This window comes from Kogia breviceps, chromosome 19 (assembly GCF_026419965.1).
Source record: "Kogia breviceps isolate mKogBre1 chromosome 19, mKogBre1 haplotype 1, whole genome shotgun sequence".
Lineage (NCBI taxonomy): Eukaryota > Metazoa > Chordata > Mammalia > Artiodactyla > Physeteridae > Kogia > Kogia breviceps.
Genome location: NC_081328.1, coordinates 44,744,507 through 44,766,327, shown reverse-complemented (window position 1 = coordinate 44,766,327; position 21,821 = coordinate 44,744,507). Strand labels below are relative to the sequence as shown.

The following is a 21,821-nucleotide window of genomic DNA, read 5'->3' as shown; positions in this document are numbered from 1 at the left end:
GATTAACAGGTACACACTACTATATATAAAATATGTAATCAACAAGGACCTACCATATAGTGCAGGGAACTCTACTCAATATTCTGCAACAACCTATATGGGAAAAGCATCCGAAAAAGAATGGATATATGTGTATATCTATAACGGAATCACTGTGCTGTACACCTGAAACTAACACAACATTATAAAGTGACTATACCCCAGTATAAAATAAAAATTAAATTTAAAAAATTTTAAAAATAAGTTAATGAGGGGCTATATTTAAAAAGTGAACCCAGGGAAAGACATGCGATACAAGAAATAAACGTGGGCCCACTGATGGATAAAACATTGTAAATCAGCTCTTGACTGTGAAGTACTGAGAGGAAGGAGCCAGCAGGCAAGTGAGAGTTTAGAAGCAGAAGAGCAAGGGCCTGTTCCCAGAAGTCAGGGGGGTGAATGGTCTTCATGAGCCCCTTAAAAAAAAAAGGAGAGGGCAGAGAGCAGGGCAGGTAAGGATATGTCTATGGGGAAGGGAAAGTCACCAGCCTCACACCTGATGGCCTCTAGTTTCCAGTAATGTGAGAAGAAAGGTCATCTACTGAGAGGGAAGCAGACAGGGAAGAGGGCTTAAAGAAGAGGATCAAGGTCAAAGATAACCTGGATGGGAAATGGATGAAGGAACCAACTCCAGAAGAGGAAAAGGATTACTTGAAAGCTTTGGCAGTCTGGTGATTTGGGAAATTTTGGATAAGTCGTGCCACCAGCCTTACTATGTATTGGTGTCATTTTCTCAGCTGTCCTCTGCAGCCTGCCTGTTGGAGCAGAGGAAACGGTGGAACTGATTCAGGATTCGCTTTCAGTATGGGTTCATCGGGGTATGGAAAAGTGGAGTGAGAAAGTGAAGGTCATCGTGAGCCTTGAGTCCAGTGGAGGCTCTCGGGGATCAGAGAGCTCAGCCAGGTCAAGGGGAAGCGGGACCAGGAGTGAGAGGATTGACTCTGAGGTTCGAAACAAAGTACCTAGAGTTTTCAGATTTCAAAAGTGGACTAATTCCAGGAGGTTCAAGACCAGGGTGGGGTTTGGGGAGGGAGAGGAAGTGGGGAGGAGGTCAAATGGAGGTAAAGGTCATTGGAGGAGAAGTAAAAAAAGGAATTAGGAGGCTGAGACCGCGGCATTGCATGGGCTGGCCGTATGGACACAGATCACAGAGACGTGGACATGAGTTGGGATAAAGCAGAACCTGGAATGTGGCCCACGGTGTTCCGGGAAGTGAAGCTCCAGGTGTGTCCAGATCACTGGTCTGTAACTAACACCAGTCAGCATGACCATGAGGCTAGAAAGCATGAGCCTGAAAGGAAGAGGGGCCCCCAAAGTGCCAATGATTCTACAAGTGACCACTAACCTCCAGGAATTTTAATGGGCTTTTGACTTTTCTCCCAAGCATTGTCTGGAAGTGGATTGATTAGTGATTCTGAATATGTTGCCTCTTCAATACTGAGCTCTGTATCCTAAGGGAGGACATCTCTTGTACTTCATGCCAATAAGCTTCATGCCCAGCTTATCACAGATGTGTGCCAACCCACGGGGGCTGTGGTGTTTGCTACGTGACAGACCCTGGGCCACCTCTTAACCAGAGCCAGTAATCTGAGCAGTAATCACGGAATTCAGTAGTCCTCTCACACCTTTTCCCCAGGCTCCAAAGTCCAGAATCAGAGTCACTTGCTGACTTGGGTGATGATGGGAGGGCCCCATCTAATGGCCCTTTTGCAAAGTACAGGTGGAAAAAGACGGCTCTTCGATGCCCCTCTGCTCAGCGAAAGGAAGGCAAGGAGGGTGGAGGGTAAACCAGCAGGCTCCAACTAGGAAGCAGCTTCTTCAAGAGTGGAGAGGGGGGCTTCCCTGGTGGCGCAGTGGTTGAGAGTCCGCCTGCCAATGCAGGGGACGCGGGTTCGTGCCCTGGTCCGGGAGGATCCCACATGCCGCGGAGCAACTAAGCCCGTGAGCCATGGCCGCTGGGCCTGCGCGTCCGGAGCCTGTGCTCCGCAACGGGAGAGGCCACAGCAGTGAGAGGCCCGCATACCGCAAAAAAAAAAAAAAAAAAAAAAAAAAAAAGAGTGGAGAGGGCTTCCCTGGTGGCGCAGTGGTTGAGAATCCGCCTGCCGATGCAGGGGACACGGGTTCGTGCCCCGGTCCGGGAAGATCCCACATGTTGCGGAGCAGCTGGGCCCGTGAGCCATGGCCGCTGAGCCTGCGCGTCCGGAGCCTGTGCTCCACAACGGGAGAGGCCACAACAGTGAGGCCCGCGTACCACAAAAAAAAAAAAAAAAAAAGAGTGGAGGGTCATAGTGATAATAGTAATGAGCATCATCATGAAAGCGATGTGGATAACGGCTAGCGACGATGATGATAGTTGTATGGCTATTTGCAGGAATATTTACTGAGCATGAACCCAGCATCCTGCTAACCTGTTGTAGCCATGATCGTATTAAATTCTCACAACTGTTATTATCCCCATTGTACAGCTGAGAACGTAGGCTTCACGAGAGCAAGTGGTCTGCCCATGATCAGAACTAGCAAGTGTCAGACCTGGAACTTGATTCTGGGTTAGTTTAGCCTCAAAGCACCAACTCTCATACGACGAATATGCTCTCTTTGGCTCTAAAAGTAGAGTTATAACACTGTATGTGGAATCTGCTGCCTGGGTTTCTAAAGCCTGGTTGAAGGTTTAAATTTTCATAGTGAGGAAAGGGAAATCGTCTCTCCCATGTTACAGAAGCAATGTCCAAAAACAATTTTCTTTTCTCTTCGAAGTTTTGCAGGGCAGCAAATATTCCTAAAAGGAATTGTCGTGGTAATGATATCCTTTGTCCTCTTGGGTTGTTAAAAACTCTATTAGTAGGAATTTTCTCAGAGGTTTAAAGCCTTATAAGGCAAGCTTATCAACTGGAAGAGTCAGGGAAATTGCTTTCCAACCATGTGTTCTGTTTTTGTATATCTTCCAGTGTGAGTGGTGGGACAGAGCTGGGGCATCTTGAGTCTGGCTCCAGTCAGATACCTTGGGATTGGAAGGTGAGGATGTTCAGCCAGTAGCGGGATGCTGGTGGCACATGCAGAAGGGGATAAAAATGATCCGATTCTGAGAAAAAGAAGATCTAGGTGGGAAAGAGAGAATGGCCCCAGAGATAAAGCCAAAGGAAATAAGTTAAAAATAAATTGAGGCCAATGATAAACCAAAGGGCTCCTTGAAGGAACAAAGTTGAATCGAGAACTCTATTCCTAGAGCCCGATGTCTGAACAATTTATTTTCCCTACCTTTTAGTCCCCACGTGCCTTTCTCAGCTGAGATCTAGTGCCAAAGGGCATCTCAAAATACCCACAGCCAAAACTACTCAGCATATCTCTCCACGCAGAGAGAGAGAGACAGTTCTGCAAAAGCCTTTGTCCTGAACTGTTTATGGATTTTACATAGTCTGGGCGAGACCTTGGATGTATGCCACCTGCCAACTGGCAGACGCCTTCCAGTCACTGGGTTTGTTGTGATTTTCCCCTGTTTTGCACATTCATCCTGAAAACCTCCCAGACTTTTCTTAATGAAGATTTTAGTTAGGAGAAATTGCATTAGTAGGCTCATGTATTTCTGTCATTCCTTCCCAATTATGTTAGTGGTAAGTGAAGGTAGTACAGTAAACTCCTGTATTTGTTATGGGCTGTGCCTGGGAGTCATAATGGACAATAAAATAATAAGTAACGGGCAGGACGACAGCTCTTAAAACCAGGTCGGAAAACCCTTCCAGCGCCAGACAGGAAAATGGCTCCTGCAGTTACCAGGAAATCTAGTGAATTCAGCTAGCATTCACAGGGCTCCTGTTAGGTACCAGCACTCAAGCCTGATACCTAACATTTAAACTTGAGAGCATTGTGCTGTGTATTATCTCAGTCAACATTCACAACATCTCAAGGTAGATATGGTTATAGTCAGTTTGCAGATGAGGGCACTGCTGCTGAGAGATGTTTAAATAAATTGCCCAAGGCCACACAGTTAATAACCGACAAAACTGAAGTCCTCAGTCTTTTGATTGTGTGTTCTTTGTTCTTTCCACACTCCAACTCAGCTGCCAAGAAGCAGATCCTGTGGCCAGAGTGGACCTCAGTGGGAAGGCATCAGATGAAAGCTTTCTGCCCTAAACTGGCTCTCTGAATTAATGGAACAGCGGGTGGTGGGGGATAAATGAGGGAATTATTCAGTAGTTTGGTTGAACAAGTCTTCAATGTGTAAACAAGTCTTACGTAAGTCATGAAAAATGGGGTGGAGAGAAATGAGAGAAGAGAGTAACAGATAAAAATATTTTCTTTATCAAGCCTTGGGGGAAAACACTCTTTCCTCAAACACCCAACATGGTATTTCTCTCTCTCTCTTTTTTTTCTTATTACTAAGACAAGTGACCCTTTTTTTTTACCCAAACCCAAATTCGGATGCCTTCAAAGAGATGTTTGGAGAATGAAGCATTGAATTGACAACCACCTTTTCTAAAAAGCTCAAAGGAGCACCCTTATATTCAGCCAAGTGGCCGTGAAGAGAAAAGGTATGTGAACGCAGGCTGGGGGCCCCTGGCCCACGCTTGAATGACCAGGTGTAGAATAAGGACCCTTTGCCTGGAAGACTGTACGTCCATCTCAGAAACATCTTCGAAGCTGAGCTTCATAATGGAAACGCTGACACAACCTGCTCTCAGCAGCCACGATATTAAACAGGCACGGAGCCAGCAGAAGTGGCTTGGAGCCAGGGAGGAGAGATTAGCATCACAAGTAAGAGATTTTAGGCTCCGAGCCAGGAGAGGTTTTCTTTTCTTTTCATTAAAAACAAAGAATAAAAAGAAAGAGAGAAAGAACCAAAAAAAAACAAAAAAAAAGGAAAGGTGCAAGAGAACTCCTATTTAGCAACCCTTTTCCAGGTGGTTCTCCTGCGATATACAGGTAAGCATAGAAACAAACTGCTGTCTGTCTGAAAATTCGGCAGTTGCTTGACCTTAAAATGGTCTTGGCAGAAACCCTTCCCACTGGCACCCCCTCGGCTGTCCTTGGTTGGCCCCTATGCAGAATGGGGTATGTTATCTGCATCAGGGAAATAGTGGCCAGCAAGATCCATTTTTCGCTTGGAGTTGGAGGAAGCTCCATTTGAGCAAAAATTGGGTTTGCTACCTTCTTGCCCTACGGAACTCTAGGAAAGAAACGTGCAGGGGGTGGAAGCTTGTAGAAGCTGCTTCCCGGAATGGTGAGCATCAGTCATGGGGCCCAGTAAGACCTCTTGCAAGACAGCTTTTTTCTCACAAGCTGCTCCCTGTGGGGTGCAGCCTTTTGAGATTTCCGGACAGGGAGCCAGCCCCGGGATTTCATGATGCCGCAGAGCCGAGGTAGCATTTTCTAAGAGAGCCGTGGGACCGGCCAGCCCCATTCCAGGGCATGCACCAAGCACTGCTCAGAGCTGGACCACTGCAGACAGGTGGAGGTTCTCTGTTGCAAGTAACTCTTGAGACTGGACACCATGCCCAGTTTTCCCGTTAACAGTTTCTTCTGGCATTTTAGCTGCTTTCTCCAAAGCAGCGAAACTATGATTGGTTGTGACTTTTTTTTAAACTTTTAACTTAAGAAAATGTCAGACCTACAGAGAAGTTGCAAGAATAACACAGAGATTCTAGATTCACCCATGGTTAACATTTTTCTACATCTGCTTTGTCTCTCTCCCTAAATATTAACACATTATTATTTTTTCCAGAACTCTTTGAGAGTAAGTTGCAGACGTCATTGACCCTTCACCCTTAAAGACTTCAGTGTGCGTGTCCTAAGAACAGGGACTTTCTCTTACGTAACCACCGTGCAGTGATTAAATTCTGGAAATTTAACATTGATACAATACTGTTACCTGATATAGAGTCATATTTACATTTTGCCAATTGTCTTTTATAGTGAACAACCATAAAAACCTTCATGATTTGTGTTTTCATCCAGGCACATACGTTACATTTAGTTACTTTCTTTGGACTTCTTTAATCTGGAGCAATTTCTCAACTTTTCTTTGTCTTTCGTGACACTGGCATCTTGAAAAGCACAGGCCATTTGGGGGGATGTCACTTTTTCTTGTTTTCCTAACTGTGTTCTCATGATTAGATTCAGACGCATCTTTGGTAGAAATGCTATAGAAGTGACATTGGGTCTTGGTGGACTTTCAAAATGTCCTTCCCCAACATGTGTGGCTTCCCTGTGTTATATTTTCTGGCCTTTGAGAAGACTGTGGCCTCCTTTCGTTTTCCCAGCTGTGTTTATCACAGAGCTGGAGTTGGGGGCCCAGTGTGAGGGGTCTGTGTGGGGTGAGGGTTCAGGCTGACGTGTTCTAGGACTGAAGAAGGAATAGTGGCTGCCTGATTCAAAGTCCCCCTGGGAGAGGGCGCAGGGAAAATCCCGAAGCAGGAGTAACAGTGGACTTCTAAGGTGGCCTCTAACTTCTGCAAACTGCTGATGAAGCCCTAACAGGCTCGCTTAGAGCAGAAGTGGGTCTGATGGGATTTGAGGGGAAAGAGGCCAAATTCCCTCCCTCCATTTGTCTTTTGTACCCAAGTTGCTGAGCTAGAGAATTCCATTTGGATGGTTTTCCTCCTAAATATTACGTCCATCCTATCTTCTTTTCAACTGCTTATCTCTTTTCTAGAACCATCTCTCACTAAACCCATCTCCCACAAAGCTGCCTGAGGGGATCCATTTAGACCCCAAATTGGATTATTTCACAGTGGCTTCCATTGCCAGGGTGGAATTCCATCTGACCGCTACTTACTTCCCTCTACAGTTTCTTGATTTCATCCTCCCTGCCTCAAACTTATATTCCCCAAATACCACATGTTTATAGACTCTTCAGCATCACCTGGAGGTTTATTAGAACCTCAGGCCCTCCCCCAGACCCACCGAACCAGACCTGCATTTTAGCATGTTTCCCCAGGTGATTTATGTGCACATTAAAGTATAGGAAGTGCTATTTAGAACATGCTGGAAAGATCTTAAGTTGCCCCTCAGGCTCTTGCTGTCGTTGGTTTTGAGGCATGAGTCTCTAACTATTCTTTGACCTAGGGATTCAGCGTCTAAAATTTTGCAATTATTTTTCCTAATTTGCAGGAAGAAAGAAATCTCATGGATGGGATTTTTCTCAATTTTTCTTTTTCCTCACACATTTTTTTTTTTCTAAACTTTGACATCTGTTACTACTTGTTGGCTAACAAGATGTCATCTGCTGGCAGTCAACAAAATGAACCAACTACCGGCAAACAAATGCTAATGTTAAAACTCAAAGTTGGTGATATTTAGCACAACAGTTCAGTTCCAAAACAGCAAAAAATAAGAAAACAAAAAAATTAACTGTTGAGCTTTGATTATATATGAGACATTAAAAGATTGAAGAACGCACAGATGAATGAGATACATTTGTTACAGCCTTTTGCCCGCTACCTTGGGGACCACATGGGCCCATCGTGCTGGGGAACTTAATGGGACCCAAGCAGTGGCCATCCTCTTATTAGAGCCCTTGGGGTGCTACCAGTCCTGATTTGCAGAATTCTGTGAAATAAAAGACTTTTGCTGTCACCTGTCAAGTTTATTTCATCTTCCATGTCCAGACAGCTATCCAAACCAGAACATTTCCTCTGGATTCTCCAGCTTGATAGTTTTTTTTTTTTTTTTTTTTTTTTTTTTTTTTTTTTTTGCGGTATGCGGGCCTCTCACCGCTGTGGCCCCCCCCACCGCGGAGCACAGGCTCCGGACGCGCAGGCCCAGCGGCCACGGCTCACGGGCCCAGCCGCTCCGCGGCACGTGGGATCCTCCCGGACCAGGGAACGAACCCGCGTCTCCTGCATCGGCAGGCGGACTCCCAACCACTGCGCCACCAGGGAAGCCCCCAGCTTGATAGTTTTTAAAACAAAAATCACAACGAGTCTGTTGCCACTTGCTCGATTTCGCTTTACTTGGAGCGATTTCAAAAGCCTGGAGCTGAAAGATAATTGTTCAACGTTTCCTTGAGTGTTAATGACTTATAAGCCTCTAATTTGACCAAAGTAGCAACAGCTGAGACAAACCACTTACTATAGGTAGTGTTTTCCCTGGCGAGTCCATCAGGGAGATATGCATTGGGATTTCTGGGAGGCCAAGGATTTAACCATAACCAAATGTTACCCCAAATAATGAATTATACACATTGTTGCTTTACTAAAAGGTGATCAAGAAGGGCTTGGCAGAGCTTGGCATGACCTTGAAAGACGAGTTGGTGTGAGCCAGGCAGAGAGAGTGGGGAAGAGCCAGGGTGTGGAAAGTTGAAATGGTGAGTTGTTGGGAAGCTTGGTGCTCAGAGGGCTGAGTGGGGCATGCCTAGAGCAAGGAAGAGAGAAAAGAGGAATTCTAGGCAGTGTGCGTTGACAGGTAGACGCAGGTATACTAATTCCATACATTTGTGTAGCGTTTTGGAGTTTGCAAAGCCCCTTCACACCTGGTTACCTCACCTGGCCCTGACTGGCCCTGCTCACTTCCGGATGAGGAAATGGAGGCATGGAGGAGTTTCTAGGCTCACACAACTCATGAAACCAGGATTAGACCCAGATATTTTGACTCCTAGGCCCATTCCACCATAAACTGCGTTCCAGGGGCAGTGAAGAAACCATGCTAGCGTATTGGGAAGGAAACTCATGGGTGGGTGTATATAGGTGGGTGGATGAATGGGTGGATGGATAGATGGATGGATGCATGATGGAAACCAGAATCTCAAGAGAAAAGGTATTAGGGGTTCTGCGGTTGTCCAGGTGAGATAGAGAATAGAAGGTCTGTCAGGGAGATGGATTGGTGAGATATGGAGGCAGACATAGAGGGATTCGTAGGACTTACTGCCTGCCCCGATGTAAGAATACAAAAGAAAGAAGAGCCTAGGGGGACACCCAAGTTTCTACCTTGGACCACAAGAGGAAGGGTAGGCTCAAACCTTGGAGCCAAAGGGGTAGCGATGAAGATGATGAATGTAATTTTGAATACATTGATTTTTAAAATTTTTAATTTCATTGGAATATAGTTGATTTACAATGTTGTGTTAGTTTCAGGTGTACAGCAAAGTGATTCAGTTATACATATATCCATTCTTTTAAAGATTCTTTTCTGATATAGGTTATCCCAGAATATTGAGTAGAGTTCCCTGTGCTGTACAGTAGGTCCTTGTTGGCTACCAATCTTACATATAGTAGTGTGTGTATGTTCATCCCAAGCTCCTGATTTATCCCTCCCCCCAACGTTTGCCCTTTGGTAACCATAAGTTTTTAACCAGGTCCAAATAAAGTGGGCTTTACCTGCCATTAACCAAAATTCCAGAAACAGAGACCTAGGTGAAATGAAAAAGGTGTTTATTGGATATTTGTTAACACTGCAACCTGGGAGACACAGATTCAAAGAAGCATTTGTTGGTTTTTTGTTTTGTTTTGTTTGGGTATGCAGGCCTCTCACTGTTGTGGCCTCTCCCGTTGCGGAGCACAGGCTCCAGACGCGCAGGCTCAGCGGCCATGGCTCACGGGCGCAGCCGCTCCGCGGCATGTGGGATCCTCCCGGACCAGGGCACGAACCCGCGTCCCCTACATCGGCAGGCGGACTCTCAACCACCGCGCCACCAGGGAAGCCCCAAAGAAGCATTTGAATTGTGTTCCACTGGACCACAAAATGGGGGAGGCTTATGACGGCAAAAAAACCCACAAGGTTACAGTCAGCTACATGAGTTGTTTCTCAAGAATTATAATTGGAGCTGGCAAGGACTAAGGGTGTTTGTTAAGTAAGGATTGGTTGGGGTCTGAAATGGTTGCATGGGGACAAAGGGAGACCTTGAGACCATAAGGTTGCAGCTGGCAGGTGGTGTTTTGAATATGGCTGGAGGTGTCCTTGGGTCAGGTACAGTTCAAAGAAAGTTCAAGTTCTCAGGGTGCAGAGACGTGTCTGAGACCAGATTCTCAATGGCCACCCGACTCATTTTTGTGCGCCTGAACTGTGATTGCTCCATTTTCATTTCCATTTGTCATCACTGCTTTATGTCATCGCGTCCTCGCTGCTTCCGGATGAGGGAGGAACTAATACTGCTCTTTACAGATGAGGAAAAGTGAGGTCTACTTGTCCTCAGTAGCAACCCCAGGTCACCCAGCCGAGCAGCGGAGCCCAGGTCTGCTGACTCTGGAGCCTGGGCTCATCACCACTGCACTATATTTCCTCTCTCTACAATTTTCTGACTCTGTTTCCCATAATAAAGAAGTAAACAGAAACGGCAGAGGCCCTTCCAGGGGCCTCGGGCCTAATTACACCATGACCTTGGGTAGCACTCAGGAAGCAGCCCCCTCCCATCTGTTGGCCCATGTCTGTCTTACCCACGCCTGGAGAGCTCTTTCTGGAGCCTTCCGGTCGGCTGCCTGGGGCAGGTCTATGGAGCTCAGCCAGAAGCCTTGCCTAGTTCCCCGGCTTTGCCTTGGGAGGTATTTAGAACCAGTCCACACAAAAGGAAAAACCAAACAAAACACAACCTACCAGGAAAATGTTAACCATTTGTTCCTTGATTTTGTTTTTTCTGACGTAGATGCAATCTATCACGATTCCTAAGTGGGTTTGGGCCGGTGTCCATTCCATTGTGTTGCCCAGAGAGGCACGCCAGAAATGAGCTAGAAGGAGACACAAGGCCCTGAAGCACCTCAGGACGCTTGTTTGGTGAACCAGAGAAGGAATCTCTGTGGCCTCTGGAGAGTAAGACTGCTGGCAGCCTTCTTGGGGGACTGTCCGCGTTGTTTTTTGACTTCCCAGTGTGGCCGCCCCACCAGGCACAGGCGTCAGCAAGCCACCTACCTCAGCATTTTAGTCCCTTCCCTTAAGACTGAGTCAGGAGCTTCTCAGGGAAAAGAAAAGGACAGGTGTCAGGCACATTACCTCTTGTGCAAAGGATTCATTGTTTGGACTCAAAAAAGTTTTCGAGAAGGACAGAATCAACGTCACCTTGACGTAGCAAACCTCACACAGTGAGGCTGTTGAGGGCTGGCCCGTCGCAAGCCCGTGAGCATTTCCAGGTGAAATAGCCATTCGTCAACTTGCACGAAAACCAGCAGTTCTAGTTCCCAGAGGCCACCTTGTGAATTGAAATCAGAAGGAACAAGGAGAAATTGAAACTATTTTAAGCTCGGCTTCTGAGACTTATTTTAGGAAGCATTATTGATCATACTGCAGGGAAACTATACACATTCTTGGGTGTCAGGAGCCAGTATCCACATGTACCCATGTGACGTGTTGGCTTGATCTCATGACACAGCCTATGGGTCCAAAGGGGGCTGCGGCCACAGGAAGAATTTGAATCGAGGCTGTTCTGTGCTGAAATCAGGCCAAGCTTATGAAAAGAGCCTTGTTACAGCTGCCCTGGGAACTGTAACTTAGAAGCATTTTTGTGCCATTAAAGCCTTTTCAGTAAATGAATTGAGTCATAGCATTTGTGACCCTACTGGGTTGTTTTAATGTCCTTTTCTGTTCCTTTCTTAATTAGTTACCATGATCAGAGCACCTTACGAGAGCACTGTGTTGCCGAATCCGAATCTTTTCCTCGCCAGTCACCGTGTCACTTTGATTACCCAAGTGAACCAGGGTTCACCACTGTTTTCCTGCGTGGGACTCCAGGTCACAGCACGAAACGGTTGTCAACCCTCCACTGGTTTTGCCAGCGCTCTTTCTAGACACGAAACCGGGAATTGAAAGAAGTATTCTTTCCCTCACAGGGAGCACACTGTGAATTCATATCTACTGTGTTATGTATGCCCTTTGACCCTTAGGTCTCCTCCCTGCCCCTTCCCCAGGCATCCTTTCCTCTTGTATCTCTCTGTGTTCTCAGCCCCAGGTATGTTTATCAGCAGCTTTTTATTTTAAACTTCACTGATGAGCAGTGCCCTGCGTTATTCCTGTCCTTCTGTCTCTACTGTTATCATCAGGTTCCTGCCTGTCTTTGAATTTTCTGCAACCTTTGAGGTGGGTGGAGAAAGGAAAAGGACAAATCTCCACCGCTGGCTGATGTTAAAGAAAAAGTTGTTGATGACATTTGGTGAAGACAGGCTGAATTCAGGGTGCTGGCGTGGTTGGGTTCTGAGTTGCAGACTGCCAACTTCTCCCTGTGTCCTCACATGGTAGAAGGGTCTAGGGAGCTCTATGGGGTCTTTTTTTTGGGGGGTGGGCGCCTTTTCTATAGGGTACTAATCTCACTCCTGAGGGTTCCACCCTCATGACCTAATCACCTCCCAAAGGCCCCATCTCCTAATACCGTTGCATTGGGCATTCGTTTTCAACATACGAATTTGGGGGCCGGGGGCAGGGGATACAAACATTCAGTCCATAGCAATCCTTAACTAATTATATATGCAAAGACCCTATATCCAAATAAGGTCATATTCTGAAGTTCCCGGTGGGCATGAATTTGGGGGAGGCACTAGTCAGTTCACTATGGGAGTACTGATTCCTCTTCTCATAAAGAAGAATCAACATAATACCCTATAACCCAGCCATCCCACTCCTGGCTATGAACCCTAAAGAAGTGAAAATTTGTGTACACACAGATGCTTTTAGCAGCTCTCTTCATAATTGCCCCAGACTTTAATGGGGGAATAAACAAAATTGCTTTACATTCATACAATGGAATACTACTTAGCAAGCAAAAGGAATGAGCTTCGATTGGCACAACCACAGGATAAATCTCAAAGGCATGGTCCTGAGTGAAAAGAGCCAGTCTCAAAGTGTTAAAATCTATACGATTCCATTTGTAAGACATTCTCGAAAAGAAAAACTGTAGGAATGGAGGACACATGAGTGGTTGCCAGGGGTTGGGGTGTGGGGAAATTGTGATGATAAATTAGTTTCTTGGGGTGGTGAAACTGTTCTGAATCTTAACTGTAGTTGTGGTTGCAAGAATCTATACATGTGTTAAAATTCATAGAACTGTACACTCCCCCCAAAATCAATTTTTAAAAAGATTGCTTCAGGGGCAGGGAGTCCAAAATAAAAAAACAAGGATCAACACCTTACTAAAGGTGCTGAGTTATTTTATTTTTTGTGAATGACGAGATGGCACTAGCTTTCATGTAAAGTTTTTTTTTTTTTTTTAACTTATTTATTTTTTTGTCTGCGTTGGGCCTTCGTTGCTGCACGTGGGCTTTCTCTAGTTGCCGTGAGCAGGGGCTACTCTTCATTGAGGTGCGTGGGCTTCTCATTGCGGTGGCTTCTCTTGTTGCGGAGCACGGGCTCTAGGCACGCAGGCTCAGCAGTTGTGGCTTGCAGGCTCCAGAGCGCAGGCTCAGTAGTTGTGGCACATGGGCTTAGTTGCTCCGTGGCATGTGGGATCTTCCCAGACCAGGGCTTGAACCCATGTCCCCTGCATTGGCAGGTGGGTTCTTAACCACTGCACCACCAGGGACGCCCCTTAAGTTAACTTTTAAACTTTTGTCTCTCCTCATAGAAAACAAACTTATGGTTACCAAAGGGGAAGGGGAGAGAGGGATACATTAGAAGATTGGGATTAATTTATACGTACTACTATATATAAAATAGATAATCAACAAGGGCCTACTGTATAGCACAGGGAACTGTATTCACTATCTTAAAATAACCTATAATAGAAAAGAATCTGAAAAAGAATATATATATGTAATTCCTCCTTGCTGAATTTGGACTGGAGTACTTCTTGTCTGATACATACCTTTTACTGCTTATTACTTTAGTAACAGATTATATCTTATATGGTGCTGTTAATTAAATCTTGCATTGAATCAAGTCTTCTACAAAATCATAAGGCCTCTTGAAAATGGAGCTTATCTCACACATTTTAAGAGGCACAGTGTTGACCACATAGCAGATGCTTAATAAGTATTTGCTGATTTATTGATTGCTGTAAGCCTAGTCTCTTCTCTTCAGAGCACTGTCGTTAAGTAGGTCCACCTTCAGAACAAATAAGTTACCCAACTCTCTATTCTGGGGATGGGGATGGGAAAGAAGCAGAAATTTTTTTTTTTTTTTTTTTTTTTTTTGCGGTACGTGGGCCTCTCACTGTTGTGGCCTCTCCTGCTGCGGAGCCCAGGCTCCGACGCGCAGGCTCAGCGGCCACGGCTCACGGGCCCAGCCGCTCCGTGGCACGTGGGATCCTCCCGGACCGGGGCACGAACCCGTGTCCCCTGCATCGGCAGGCGGACTCTCAACCACTGCGCCACCAGGGAAGCCCACCAGAAACGTTTTTAAAGAGACCAAAGAAGACCATCCTTTTTTATCTCTATCTTAATGGCGATGGAGAAGACAAGTCGCCTATTCTTGGATTGGATCATATAGCTTACATATTTGTGAAACGGTCACCATTGAATTGTGTAAGCTTGAAAATGTTCTTGGTGGAAATACCAGTAGAGATGGGGTAATGAAATGATAGTTGTCTTTGTCAATAACCTGGACTATTTTTTTTCCCAGCCATAAGTGCTTTTCAGGCTCTCCCTACCAGGTATGGTACTGTGAGAGAATAATCAATAGAACCATGAACCGACTCTAGCCCCATATGCCTAATGTATGAACCAGGGACCCGCATCCCCTGCCCTGCACCAAACCACTTGTCCACTTTGCAGATCCAGAGCACTGAAATGAAAGCACTGTTAAAACAATAATTCTGCCTCCAGTGTTCCTTCTTGCTGAACCTATTCTTTGTTAGTCAGTTGCCTCCCCCAAAACGTCCCAAGTGCAGTGAAAAAAAGTTAGAGCAGAACAGCAGCTTAGCTGAGATTCTTTGTCCCTTTAATCATATGTGAAGCATAAAATGAGACGACTGATAGACTTTTCTCAAAATCCCTACTAATCAGCCACCTCTACCTTGCATCCTTGGTAGTTTGGACAGATGGCAGGAAGATAAATCCACACAGCTACTAAGCTTGGATCTTCCTCCCCCCCCCATTTTTTTTTTAATAATAGAGTTTATTTTTTAGAGCAGTTTTGAGTTTATGGAAAAATCGTGCAGAAAGTACAGACAGTTCCCATCTAAACTTGGATCTTAAACCACAAACTTACTGTTATAGAGAAAAGGGTTGCAGAAGCCATGATTCCCAGGATTGTGGATTTCTGAAAAGCCGCTGTACACAGTGCTCTCCCTGGCTGGGCTATCACAAAATCCAGAAACATCTAAAAGCAAAACGAAGGATTAAATTAAATCTAGAAAGACACCCCTGTTCAAGGAAGAAATCTAGTGCGTCGTTAAAACACATTCCATATTTATCAATGTACCTTTCCCTCTGAGTTACAACCACATGACTCAGCATCTGTCTGTATTAAATATGGGGCATGTCCCCTTCTCCATCTCACCCACGCCCATGTTTACCCTCCTGGGAAAACCTTTTTTAAGAATGGAGTTATTAATGGCTACATAATAGTTCATCGAATGGATTTATCATAATTTCCTTGGCCATTCTCCCATACTGGGATATTTTGACTGTTTGCTTTTTTTTTTTTTTTTCCCTCTCTCTCCGTTTTTTCTTGCTGTTACATTAATGTCACGGTGAAAATCTTAGTACATAAAGCTTTTCGTTTATTTAATATTTTTAAGATGAATTCTCAAAGCTTAAATTTACCAGGTCAGAGTATATGGAGATTCTAAAAATGCTTGATACTTAATGTTCATAATGCTTTACAAAAAAGGGAAAATTACTCCCTTTTCATTTTGGAATCTTTAAGATAGTTTTTACTCAGGAGATTTGCCTTCTCATTGTAATATTGCTTAGTTCATATTAAAAGGAGTTTGTTTATTGAGTGTTCATTGTGTAGCTGGGGGGTGGAGTTCGGAAGAGTCAACCAAATTGGCACTGAAATCCATTACAGATGATTCGTGGGTGGGTATGTCTCTGATAAATAACCACAGATGGGAATATTATTATAAGGGATATAGGGGAAGTACCATATTTGACTCCCAAACCCAACTCCCATCTCAAAAAGGGACAAATTCCACCCAAGAAGCTCCCAAGAGCATGAAGGTGCACAGCACCTGTGTCAGGTGGGATCCTGGTGGAGCTTTGGCTTAATGTATGAACATTAAGATGTATCTCGTCCTACTATCTCAGCAGATCTCTTATTCCACCTCAAAGAGCTGGTGGTTGGACCAGAGTTCTGGCAGCCACTGCCGCTGCGGCTGCCACTGGAGAAGCCCCAATGAATAGTTAATCTTGCTGTTTTCCTTTGGGGCCGGGCTAAGCCTCTGTTTGTAATAGTGTTGGCTTAATTCTGGATCATGCCCTAAACTAAGGATGAAGATGAGGCTGTCTTACCCCCGCTGTGGCCTCTGATTACGCTACGTCATGACCACTGCCACTTCCTGTTTCCCTGCTGCAGCCCCTCTGTGCACCACCCACGTCAGTTGCATGTGGGTGAAGGGACAAAGAACAGGATGTAGGAGCCTAACATGACCCGCAAGTCACTCAACATCACCGCCATTTTAACTGGAAGGAATTCTAGTGGTCCTGTGGGTCACTTGATCTCAACCACACTGGAGCCATGGAGCTCCCTGATAATCAAATGAAAGTGGTCAAACCCTCTCTCCAGAAAGAAAGCATCTCCTCAAATGTTGGGTCCAATTCCAGGGTATTTCACAGCCCCCTGCTACCCATCCAACTAGATGATGCCTTTTATTCTGCAGATAAGGATATGGAGACCCAAAAGAGGTGCCGGGTCCTGCCCAAGGTTACACAGAGGTGATAACTGAATTCAAACTCAGCTGTCCTGATTCCCAGTGTGGGATCCATCAGCCAATACTTTGAGGTTTCCACTCTATGTTGAGCCCTATATTGGGAATTATAGAAAGTTAGGGGGCCTACCAGCAAAGAAATAGAACTTGGGCCCATGAAAGGAATCTGAGATCAATCAGTAAGCAATATTCATGCCATAGGTTCTTCTTTGGAAAGTAGAAGCCGATGTGTTCTGGTAATTCAGCAGTCATGTATTGAGCACCTACGAGCATCTGCTAAAGGCTCTTAATCATTGGGAGATTTATTATTCATTGGAAGTTAAGACTCTTTGTAATCATCTCAAGCCTGAAGAAGATGTTGAGGTCCTCCAACCGATTCTTGTGTAGCTTTTTTTTTTTTCCGGGTCCTCACCCTGCAACGTTGACTGCAAAGGTGCTTGGTATTTCATGGACTTGGATGCAAGAATTAAGTGTCATATTGAAGAAGGAGTCCAGAGTTGGAACTGAAAGCTACCTAAGTAGATTCTACTGCAGCTTCAGCGGAAAAGCTCCAAGTCATTGGGGAGTTCCCAATAATAGCTACTCAAGACATACATTTTTCGGTAGCAGGAAGAGAACCAGAGTCCAATTTCGTCTTTCTGGAAAGAAATAGGAAGTACTTTTGATGGATATTTATCTTCTCTGTTGGGTGCCAAGAGGCAGCCTTTTATCCCTGGAGGAGTCTGGTTGTGAAGCCTGGAGACTTGCCCTGAATCTGAGCTTCTCTACTGACGGGCTGTCTGACCGCACGCAGCTCTTTTCCTTCTTTGAGCCTTGGTTTTCTCATTTGAAAATGGGAAATAATAATACTATCCTGACCATGTAGTTATTGAGTCAACATAAATGACTCCTCTCCCTAGCTTGACAGTCTGTTCTTTCTTTTGTAGCAAATATTTTCTTCCATCTTGTATTTTGGGGAGTAGCTTCCCAGTCTGTCTCTCCCACTAGGTGGTAACTCATTAAGGGCAGGAACTCAGCCCTTCTTTTCTTTGCAGCCCCCAAATCCAGGGGTGCCATTTTGTATGCAATGGAGGTATTAGTTGGGGCCCAACTGGGAGGCATAAACCACACAATAATTTGAACAGGGAGAGTGAAACTTTGATGGGAATAACCATAGAGATGTAAAGAGAAGTCAAAGGCTGAGGGAGTAGATGCAAGCGAGAACGAACTCGAAGGGGGTCCACCTCCATGGCTGGAGTTCAGACCTCCTTGCAGGAGTTGTGGTTGTAGCCCACTGGATGGCAGAGAAGTTTGCTGGGTTTCCTGGACCAGAGCTTGTCCACAGTTGCTGGGCAGCAGAAAACAGCCCTCTGGGTTCAGGTGAGATGAGACTGGTGGGCAGGTATATAGGGTCAGGGCACCACTGGCAGTGAGAGGCCTGGCACACATGGTGCCTACATCAGGACGGCCATGGTGAAGGCCAGGACTCCGAGGTCACCAGGCAACTGTGTACTCCGGGCATGCAGCTGGGACAGAGCAGCACTGCATGTCCCCCGTTCCCCACGCCCCCGCCCCAACAGATTCTGCAGCAGGAATAAGATTCAAACCAGGAAGAGAAGCACCCTTCTGCCTGCAGGGTCCCTCTAATACATGGCTTAGTGTCCTACTTGCTGTCAAGGAGAAGTGCTTACAGGGTCCAGTCTGTTATCTCAGAGCAGACTTAAGGGTGAACTTGGAGCAGAGAGCAGTAATGTAATAATGTGATAATGGGTGATCCAAAAGTATTTGAATTGAATTAGGAAAAGCCACCTAATCTGTCAATAACTCCCTTAACCCCTGTTCATTTTCCCTTCTTTCAGTCCCATAAGTTTTACCACCAATAAATGTCAAAGCTCTCTGACTTCTCTTGTAATTTACTCTCCAGCAGCTCATTTGCCTCTGGGGTGTTCTGTTCTGTTTTGTTTTCTTAATGAGGCACATGTCTTCTCTTGCACACACTTTTTAAAAGAGACTCATGAAGAGAGAGAAACACACAAACACCCTGAGACCCAGTGTTTCATTTCACAACATTTCTCCACTCAGCCTTGAACTCACTTTCCTTCCGTCTCTGCATTCCATTTCAAAGCGATCAGCCTGTCCCTCCCAAACACGTTGAGAGTGTCCTCAAGCTCTTGACTTCAGCTGGCCATGGAAGGAATCAGAGCTGATCCAGGAAGCAGTCTTTCTCTGCCTTTAAGGAAAATGCAGTGGCCTCCTCAAATCAGACTGGGGAGTTAATCTCCCTGAATGAATCGGAAGAGTCCAGTATTTAATCATTAGAGAAGGAAATTGGTGACAGAGCAAACAGCAGACTGGGCAGATAATAACCAGCACAGATATTCTTCAGAAAGCATTTGGAAAGGACTAGGAGTTTCAACTTGTAAAGAGCCCTCCAGATGCTCTCCTGTGGGAGAGGGTGTTATTAATAGGCTCCAAATTTGTGTCAAGACAGTGTTCTTCAGCATCAACCACTCTGTTCTTCCAAACTATTTCATTCTCTTCTGGAGAGTCAGATTTAATTAGTGTTACTGGCTGATTCCCCTGTAGGAATTAGCTAAACAGTGACATAGGGGTACAGTTAAGACTTTCTCCAAGGATGAAGGGATTTGCAAACTTAATCTGTTTACTGTCCTTCAGAAGTGTATCCCTTTATTATTTTTTTAATTTATTTATTTATTTTTGCAGTACGCGGGCCTCTCTCTGTTGTGGCCTCTCCCATTGCGGAGCACAGGCTCCGGACGCGCAGGCTCAGCGGCCATGGCTCACGGGCCTAGCCGCTCCGCAGCATGTGGGATCTTCCCGGACCTGGGCACGAACCCGTGTCCCCTGCATCGGCAGGCGGATTCTCAACCACTGCGCCACCAGGGAAGCCCAAGTGTATCCCTTTAGATCAGAAAAAGTGGGAATGGGAAAAAGTAGAGGAACTTAATGTTTCCACTAGAGTGTATATCTATATATGCTGTCTTACATATTTCTTTGCAAGTGATGGACATGCTGGGCCAGTGGAACCAAGCGTAGCTCGGCAAGAAGCCATCTCAGTACTTGTTCAAGCTCCACCTTCTTACCACTGTGTGTAACAAGGAAATCATGCTCTTAAATGGTCAAGAATAAGACAGTGGGTAAATGGGATTATGGACAACCTTTATTTACTTCGTTTTTGTTTATCTGTATTTTCTTCAATGAGTGTGTGTTATTTCTGAAATTAAATATATGTAAACACTGTAATGAAAAAAAAAAAAAAACAACCCACATTTTTCTTCTCTAAATCTCAGGCTCTGTCACTGCTTTTTGTCTCCTATCTACCCAGAACCTTTTTAGCCTCTTCCCTCCCCCTGTTTAGATTAACTGCCAAAAATCAGCAGACTTCCTTTTTGGAAGAGGCTTTTGGAAGAGATTTATTTCTTCACTCTTGAACTACTAAAAACAGCCTGTTTTTCTTCTTCCCCTAACCAAGTGGTGATTGATGCTCCACCTGCCTCTGATGTGACAAAATGTAAGAGATGAATAAAAACTTTTCATGATTCTTGCACATTCGGGGGCAGCGTAAAGCTCTCCCCGGGGGCACTGAGCCATGTGAAGATGCTCTGTGGGGAGTTATTCCGCCTCAGGCACCGTTGGGCCAACTTGCAGGCACCTTGAGGATCTCACCCACTATCACTAACCTTTGATATTGTTGCTCTGCTCTTTCAGATTTTTGACAACGAAGCCAAAGATCTGGAGAGAGAAGTCTGCTTTATCGATATTGCCTGCGATGAAATTCCAGAACGTTACTACAAAGAATCTGAGGTGAGCAATAGATGGGGTGACATGTGGAAGAGAGTCATTCACTCATTCATTCAACAAACAGTTATTAAGTCCACCCTGACCTGGGACACTTCCATCTGTCTTTGTGTTGATTCAATTTGCTTTCACATCTTGCTGGACTCTTTACTGTGAGTCCCAAAATGAAGTCCCTACTGCTTGGGGCCCGTGGTTAACCCTGGCTGCCACTCAATTTCAACGTAGTCTTCCTATCTCCCCAGCTCTGCCATCAATCTGGGCAGCAAAATAGTCACAAGGCTGAACCACCCAACGATAACTGGCCTATGAAACGCAGCAGCCACCTCTGGCTTCCTCCTTGGCCAGGCCTGGGCCCAGCCTGTCTCCCCCCGCTCTGCAGGAGCTGTGTTTTATTTGTACCTTTGGGGTGTAACACACAAAAAAATGCTCCATCCATCCTCCCTGAGTGCATATTGAAACTTGGACAGCTCATCTCTGCACAGAACCTTTCTCTCAAAACCAGAAGTGCCTTCATGCAGCCCTCTCCTTTTTTTCCTCTTGACTAAGAATAAATTTAAGAGAATACGTTTCTATATGACTCCCACCTACCAGAATCCATTGTGTGCCTCAGTGCGAACTTTCTATTTTACTGTTAGTGTAAGTCCCCATTTGTATCCTATTAGTATTTTATTAACGGCTGCTGACGGAACTTGGGTGACCCCCTTGGAAATAAAGTCCCAGCCCTGCAACGACAACAGATGCTGGGCTCTTTTTGTTGTTTAGCCACATTCAGCCAATCACAATGTGGTTGGAGTTGGGGCCCCAGTCTCGTCCTTGAGCTGTAACACGTGGACCTTGAAACTCTTCCCTCAGCTTCGTTAAGGCTGATTTAAGACATAACAAATAAACCCGGTAAAAATGAATTCTACCGTGACACACACTGGGCTCCCAATGTGGTTCAGATTTTTTTTGCTTCCACCTTTTGGGATTTGTTTGGATATCAGAGTCTAACCCAATGTTAGCAAATGCTTAGCTGCTTAATTGCAGGCATGGGCTCTGCAGCTGCTGTCTCTTTAAAGTCGGGGAGAGGCTGATGTGAATTACTCTTGGTGGGACTCAAGGATGAGTTTTTGAACGTCATGAATGTACATTACACTCTGCAGCCAACCACACTTGTGAATTTTCAGAAAAACAAAATGAAATGCTCTCTGTATAACTGTGGACCTGCTCAAGGAGAAACTTGGCCTCCCCTTGTCATAGAGGAGGTACTTCTGTGGTTTCGCCTCAA

At 45.3% G+C, this 21,821-nt stretch overlaps 1 protein-coding gene across 2 annotated transcripts in view; it reads left to right on the top strand.

The window, feature by feature from the left end:
• PITPNC1 (phosphatidylinositol transfer protein cytoplasmic 1) overlaps window positions 1–21,821 on the top strand; it is a 259,452-nt gene that overhangs the window by 194,778 nt on the left and 42,853 nt on the right. For both annotated transcript variants that reach the window (XM_067022241.1, XM_059047030.2), the window contains one exon: window positions 20,465–20,560. In XM_067022241.1, coding sequence (XP_066878342.1) covers window positions 20,465–20,560 — 96 coding nt within the window. The remainder of the gene's footprint in view (window positions 1–20,464; window positions 20,561–21,821) is intronic.